Source organism: Lygodium microphyllum, chromosome 18, assembly GCF_053477565.2.
Source record: "Lygodium microphyllum isolate KBCC chromosome 18, Lygodium_microphyllum_v1.1.10, whole genome shotgun sequence".
NCBI classification, from domain to species: domain Eukaryota; kingdom Viridiplantae; phylum Streptophyta; class Polypodiopsida; order Schizaeales; family Lygodiaceae; genus Lygodium; species Lygodium microphyllum.
In genome coordinates, this window is record NC_141152.1 from 50773022 (window position 1) to 50780467 (window position 7446).

The 7446-nt window shown below is 42.2% G+C and overlaps 1 protein-coding gene across 1 annotated transcript; it reads left to right on the forward strand.

Moving 5' to 3' along the window:
• Positions 1–5784: 5784 nt before the first annotated feature.
• LOC148020875 (uncharacterized) lies at positions 5785–7089 on the forward strand. The gene is made up of 4 exons (XM_087698182.1): positions 5785–5935; positions 5992–6083; positions 6215–6605; positions 6824–7089. Exons 1-4 carry the CDS (start codon positions 5785–5787, stop codon positions 7072–7074), a joined length of 885 nt encoding a protein of 294 aa, XP_087554308.1. The 3' UTR covers positions 7075–7089.
• Positions 7090–7446: the final 357 nt, after the last annotated feature.

Consider the following 7446-nt stretch of genomic DNA (forward strand, 5'->3'; position numbering starts at 1 on the left):
TCGCGCCATGCTCAATGAAAAAGACTTGCCAGATTTTTATTGGGCTGAAGCAGTTGCTACAGCACTCTACATAATGAACAGGACTCCCACTGCAGCAATACATGGAATGACTCCAGAGGAGAGGTATACTGGTAGGAAACCAGATATTTCTCATTTGAAAATTTTTGGTTGCATTGCCTATGTACATGTGCCAGATGAGTTGAGATCCAAGTTGGATCCAAAAGCTGAGAAGTGCATCTTTATTGGTTACTCTCTGAAGCAAAAAGGGTATAGATGCTATAACCCTTCTACTCATAAGTTTACAGTGAGCAGAGATGTTTTTTTTAATGAGATGAGTAGCTGGTATAAACCAGTAAATGTGATTGATGATGTAGATACACAAAATGGTAATGCTGCACAGAATTCACAGCAGCAGTCACAAAATATTAGTGGACTTGGAGCGTCCTCTAGCAGTGGTTCACATTCTTCGCCATGGACAGGCAGATTGAGATCAAGAGAATCTTCTCAAAGCAATGTAGATAGTGGTATGCAGGTATCACGAAAAGGAAAAGAGAAGGTTGATCAGCCCATGTTTGATGTGAATGCAGGTCACTCTTATATGGATGGTGAATCTAGTGGCTCAGAACAGAGCATTGATGATGAGTTGGGTATTCCTTCTATTGTTACACCTGGAGTAAGGAAGACCAGGGATGTTTTGAGAGCACCTGGGAGTGAACCTATTTTGCGCAGGTCTACGAGAGCTAGGTATCCTGTGGATAGGCTGAAATATAATGGATTTACAGCCATTCACTATGCATATATGGTCAAAGTGATACAGGAACCAGAACCCACTTCTTTTGAGCAAGCCATGGGAAAAGAAAAATGGGAGAAAGCCATGGATGAAGAAATGGATGCCTTGGAAGCAAATGCTACATGGGAATTGGTACCTTTGCCTAAAGGTAAGAATGCAATTGGCTGTAAGTGGGTTTATAAGGTGAAGCACAATGCAGATGGTTTTGTGAACAGATACAAGGCAAGATTAGTAGTCAAGGGGTATGCACAAACATATGGCATTGACTATGAAGAAACATTCAGTCCGGTTGCAAGGATGGCAACCGTAAGAGCAGTCATTGCTATGGCTGCATCAAAGGGATGGTCTTTACATCAGATGGATGTAAAGAATGCCTTCTTGCATAGTGATTTGCAAGAAGAGGTCTATATGGAGCAGCCACCAGGTTATGTGCATGCTGTTCATCCTGAGTTTGTTTGCAGGTTGAAGAAAGCCTTGTATGGCTTGAAGCAAGCACCTAGAGCATGGTCTGACAAGATAGGACAGTATCTTGTCACTATTGGCTTTCAGATTTCCAAGGCAGATTTCTCACTTTATGTGAGAAAAACAGAGAACGGTATTATGCTACTTGTCATTTATGTTGATGATTTGATTATGACAGGTGACAGTGATGAAGATATCCTTCATGTGAAAATGCTATTGACGCAGAAGTTTGAGATGAAGAATTTGGGAGAGCTGCGTTATTTCTTGGGCATTGAGGTGATTAGATCACCAAGTGGGATACAGCTCTTGCAGAGGCAGTATGGATTGGACATGCTGTCCAAATATGGGATGACAGGCTGTAAGCCTATTTCAGTTCCTTTGGAGCAGAATGTGAAGCTGAGCGCAGATGCAGGTGAGCTTCTGGAAGACCCTACTATGTACAGACGTATAGTAGGAAGTTTGATTTATATGACTATTACCAGGCCAGATTTGAGCTATGCTGTTGGATTGGTAAGTCAGTTTATGCAGGCTCCAAGGAAACCACATTTGGATGCGGCTAGACGCATACTCAGGTATGTGAAGTCCACATTACAGTATGGACTATTTTATGAGACTCGGGTTCAGATAAAGTTGCATGGATACACTGATGCTGATTGGGCTGGTAGTATTTCTGATAGACGATCTACCAGTGGATATGTGTTCTCTTTTGGGAGTGCTGTAGTCACTTGGAGCAGCAAGAAACAGCCTACAGTTGCCTTGTCGAGCACAGAGGCTGAGTACAAGGGTGCAGCAATGGCTGCATGTGAGGTAGCTTGGTTGCATAAGCTACTTTATGATATGCATCAGTCTACATATGGACCAGTTGTCATTTATTGTGACAACATGAGTAGTATACACATAGCAAATAACCCAGTCTATCATGCTAGAACAAAGCACATTGAGGGAATTATCACTATGTGCGGGAGAGGGTTTTACTAGGTCTTATTGATCTAGTTTATGTCAGCACAGAGGATCAAGTAGCTGACATATTCACGAAGGCATTGGGCGCAGAGAAGCTGTGCAAGTTCAGAGACCTGCTTGGTGTGCAGGATTTGGGATTGAGCTCGAGGGGGAGTGTTGAGATATCGAGCTCCACTCGTGATATGCCAGGGTGACCGTTGTGCATTTATGTCACCGACTTGTCAGTTGTAGATGTGGTTGGTACACCGCCCATGAATAATAGCTACATGATAGCTATCCTTATCTACTCTAGTTCGTGGCTCAGTTAGTATGCCACCTTAGTTAGTTGAGTTTGGTTTGAGACCCATATATAGGGTTCTTCTATTTCTTTGTACTAGAGTTCTTTTTGGCTTACACAACTAAGAAGAGGAAAACTATTTTCAGCCTCCACCCTTGTGTGTATTCCCCCATTGTGCAAGCAAGAAAGCTACAAGTGAGACTCCTTCCTTCTCTCCCACAATCTTGACAGAGGTACCATGTATTTTAGAGGAATGCCATGATTCATCATGTGGGGGTCATATTTCTAGTTGGCTTACTGTCCAAAAGGCTTTATTTGTTGGATATTGGTGGCCAATGGTTCTCTAAGATGCTATTAAATATGTGAAGTATTGTGATATATGTCTGAGACATGATGTAAAAGGTCGCTAAATCCCATTCTGGTGACCTTCCTCTTTGAAAGTGGGACATTCATTTTGTTGGACATGTGATTCAAAAGAGCTACAAACCACGCCCCTTTCACATTAGTATATGGAAAAGAATATGTTTAGCCTTTGGAGATTAAGTTGCCTATAGTAAGGTTCTTTCTAAAGCATTCTTTGGGTGATGAGGATGTGTTGCAAGAAAGGTTCACTTCCCTTAAACATCTTGATGAGATTTGATTACAAACTTTTTTACATTAGGAAGTACGGATGAAAGTACTTCATAATCTTTTGAGCCAAGTAGTATAAATATGTTGAGGATCAATTGGTCCTATATTATGATTCTCATCCTGAGCTACCCAAGAAAGTTGGAACACAAGTGGGATGACTCTTATAAGATTGTTTGTATAGGAAAGAATGGCTCTACATTCATTTTAGCAAGTTTGCAAGGGGTAGAGTTCAAGACTAAATTAAACTTCAATAAGCTGAAGCCCTATTATGTGTAGGGGCTTTGGTGCCTTTGCAGGTCTTCTAGGATCCAACTCAAACTTGCAAAGGGTACCAAGACTATTGGATTAAAAAAGTTATTCCTTACCTTGAGCATGAATATTTAGAGCAGCATTACCACCAAGGCAAAGCTATTTGGTGGAGTAAATATTATCACATTACTAAGTGGCAAGTCAAATCTTTTAGTGAGCCATTCAAGTCAATTACCGCCATTGCTATTGTCTTTTAATTTAACCTATTTTGCTAGTTATGTCCAATAAAATGGCCTCTTGACGAGAATCTATCACATCGCCTTCTTGAACTTGAGTAAAATTATTGGACTTGTTCACCACTTATTTCAGATGATTCATCTTGCATGTTGATATATTCCGTGATCATGAGAGAGACCAACTCATCGAAATCTGAAAATGGCTTTCGTACATACACAAAAGTAACAAACGATTTCCAAGCCTTTTCTTTATTAAGACTACCCAAAGTAGATGATATCAAATTATCATCATTAGGTATTGTATCAATCACTGCCAAAGCATATGCAATGCTCCTCACCTTCAAAACATACTCATTGACATACAATTTTCCTTTCTTAAAGTTATTCGTTTTTTGCTTGAGTTGAATCTTTTGTGCCTTTGTATTCACAAAAAATATATTTTCAAATGTGATCCATGCTACATGTGAATTTTTTGTGTTTTTGATATGCTCTAGCAAAGTGTTATGAATGATTACAGATAGCCAATACATCACCTTTTTTTCTTTGCATTCCATTCTTTCCACACCTTTAATTAATCTATAGGCACAAGGTCACTCAGCTCTAGCTTATTTTCTTTATCTGAAACAAAATCGAAGAGACCTTTTCCAATAAGGAAGTTCATCACACGAAACTTCCATGATGGATAGTTGTTCTTGACTAGCTTCTTAATTATGGGATTTCCATTGTTCTCTACCATTATCACAAATTTGATACAGAATAATAAGCAAGTCTTCTACAATCTTTCACAATAAGTGCACAATAATACACCAAGCAGTTTTTTCCATGTTATATTATTTTAATTTTTCCTATTAGTTGTCCTTTCACATGTTGTGTTTTCTTGGTAGGATTTTTTCATGGATTTGATAGGCTAGGCTGCCTTATCTCGTAGTTGCCAATGAGAGGCATATTTAAAGGCACGCTTTTCAAGATTTTTGACCATTTTTTGTAAATTCATAAGACTTTTGTGAACAAAAATGAAGATTTTAGGCTCCAGAGTGGTCTGTGATGCAAATGGTCAAGATGCAAGAGATAGACCATCTTGAAGAGATGCAACAAAGTGCAAAGTTGAGTCTAAAAATAATGAAGAAGGGTCCAACCATCACTTGGGCTTAGATTCTACATATTTGGGGCAGAATTTGAGACCAAGAGATCGTAATTTGTGGAGGAATGCAATCTTACCAGCCTAGGAGGTAAAAAATTGGCCAAGATTTGAAGAGGTGTGGACCGATTTGAATGGAACATGAGCCAAAGACTGAAGAGGTAGTTAAGTTAACGTGCCATTTGTTGCACACAAAACATATTGTATGTCCTTTTTCTATGGCGAGCAAAGGTAGAAACTATGTGATGGTTGGTGAAGTAGTGTGGGATTACTTCCATTTGCTAATGAAGCAAGTAAGTTGTAGCCCAATAACATTCACAAGCCCATAAATTGTGTAGTACGGAGTTAGTGGGCTTGGCTAACAATACCAAGCAAGTCAGCTAGTTTGATGAAAGCAAGTAACATACACAAGGTGATGTGCCTACCTGCTCATCCCCTAGAATGTTGAGGACATGTTTTTCTATCTTTGAAATGATGTGCAAATACACATTTAGAGGCACTCATGTACATCTCCCCTTGATATACTTTAGCCATGATGATTATTGTTGGATTGGCCGTAGAGCTTGAGGCTTGTAGCCAAGTGGAGCATTTGAAATACACATCATATACGATCTCCCATAATCTTAATATATTGTACTCTAGGCCCTAGCTAGGGCTGAGCCTATGTTAGATGTGGTGATATGCCAACTTGACATTTATCTATAATTCTAGTGGGAGGACAAGTCAATTTGGCAATGGCCTTTGTGTAGTTTTAATCCATACTATGTAAAGAATATATAACTCAACTTATACTCTAGCCCTAGGTAGGGCCGGGCCTACTTTAGATGTGGTGGTATGCCAAGTTGCCAACTTGACATTTATCTACAATTTCAGTAGAAGGACATGGCAACGGCCTGTGTGTAGTTTTAATCAACACTGCGTATAGAATATATAACTCCCTAACTTTTGTGCACCTGTTCGTGCACTATCTTACGTATGTGTAAGCAACAAAGTCAAAGGTTTCCTCCGACCGACCGTCGACGCCCTGAGTCTCTGACTTCATATGTGCCCGAAGCTTTTGCAAACGTTCGGTCAGTATGTTATTAAAGGTTTCACATGGGACAGGAGCGTGGGGGGGAGACTGGAGTCCGGAGACGAAGCATCGAAGAAAGAAATTAGGGAGGATGGGACTTGGCAGGATCCAGCTGGTGGAGGTCATATTGTCTGAATAAGCTGATGGTTCCGGATCAACGATTATCGAATTATGCAGATTTATACGTCTTAAGAGGTGGTGATACCGGCCCGGCCGACAAAGATTCGAAGAAAGAAATTAGGGATCGGGATCGAACTTGGCAGGATATTGTCTGAACAAGCTGATATTGTCTGAACAAGCTGATATTCATGGTTCCGGGTCAACATAAATATTCTTATGCAGATTTATACTTCTTAAGATGTGGCCCCCGGGAAGTATAAATCTGCATCAGCCTCTGTAGGAGCCAATACGATCGAGGTGCGACCATGGGTTCCTAGTACCTACCTGTCCATCGAGACTCGTATCTGGTGAAGGTGGGGCCAGACGAGGAGGCCCTGAGGATAACATCCATAGTGGGGACGGTGGTGGCGGTAATAGGGGCCGTGGTGGCCGGGCCGGGGCGGGGCTGGCAGCGGGGGCCTTGGCGCCCCTGGCGACGTCTCTGGCGGCCAACGGGGTGGTGGAGGTGCTGGGCGTGAGCACCGCCACTCTGAGCTCCATCAGCGCTGCCGCCTCCAGCGTCGGCGCCGCCACCGGCATCGCCGCCAAAGCCGCGGGCTGGTCCCAGAGCTTCAGCGTCTTCGTCACCAGCCACCTCATCAAGAACGAGGGCTTCGTCGAGATCAAGCCAGGTCATACTATATATAACGATGATAATAACATCATGCAGGTATCGCTAGTTATTGCACGGTCGACTGATTAGGGTTCATGAATTACCACCACACATTGACATACGCATATATGTCGCTAATTACAGCGTCGACTGATTACACGGTCGAGACTAATTAGGATCCGTCAACTTCTGATTACACGGTCGAGACTGATTAGTGTCCGTCAATTATTCGTGCAGGGGAGACGCGTTCCTTCGGGAAGTATACCCTCTCCTTGTGGCGCCAGGCCACCTGCATTCGCGTCCGCCAGAACCCCGACAATGAAGAGGAGGTGGTCATCGATGCCGTGTACATGAGGCCCATCTTCACCGGCCCCACCGATGGCTCCACCCAGCCCCACAACATCAAGTACTGGGTCGACTGGAAGGGCCACCGAGATCGCACCGTGGTTCGATTGGGAGGCGCCAGTGGCACCCACAGCAAGCTTTAGTTATAGTCTCCGCAGGAGGAATTATATGATTAGGCGACTGCAGTACTCTTGAGCCTTGACATCCCATCATGAGGATATTAGCACGACGCTGCCCAATCTAATCCTCCTCCCTATACACAAATTATTGCAATAAACAAGGCCGTTGTCCTTTTTAAAAAGTCTTTTTCATCGCAAAGCTTACGCTGGAGTCCATCCTACAGAGTGCTTGAAAGTGTGCTTAGCTACTATTGGCATTTCTTGCTTGCACCCTGCGCCCACCTTTGAATTGTCATATCATAGCAATTCTCCATTATATAATAAATATATTTAAAAGGAATTGAAGTACGAAACTCTTCAATATTATTTGGTGGTTCATTTCAATAATTTGCATTC

Coding starts and splice junctions, on each gene's coding strand:
- LOC148020875 (XM_087698182.1), top strand. CDS start 5,785: ATGTGCCCGAAGCTTTTGCAAACGTTCGGTCAGTATGTTATTAAAGGT. Junction 5,936..5,991: donor GCAGGATCCAGCTGGTGGAG/GTCATATTGTCT, acceptor CGAATTATGCAG/ATTTATACGTCTTAAGAGGT. Junction 6,084..6,214: donor ATCGAACTTGGCAGGATATT/GTCTGAACAAGC, acceptor CAGCCTCTGTAG/GAGCCAATACGATCGAGGTG.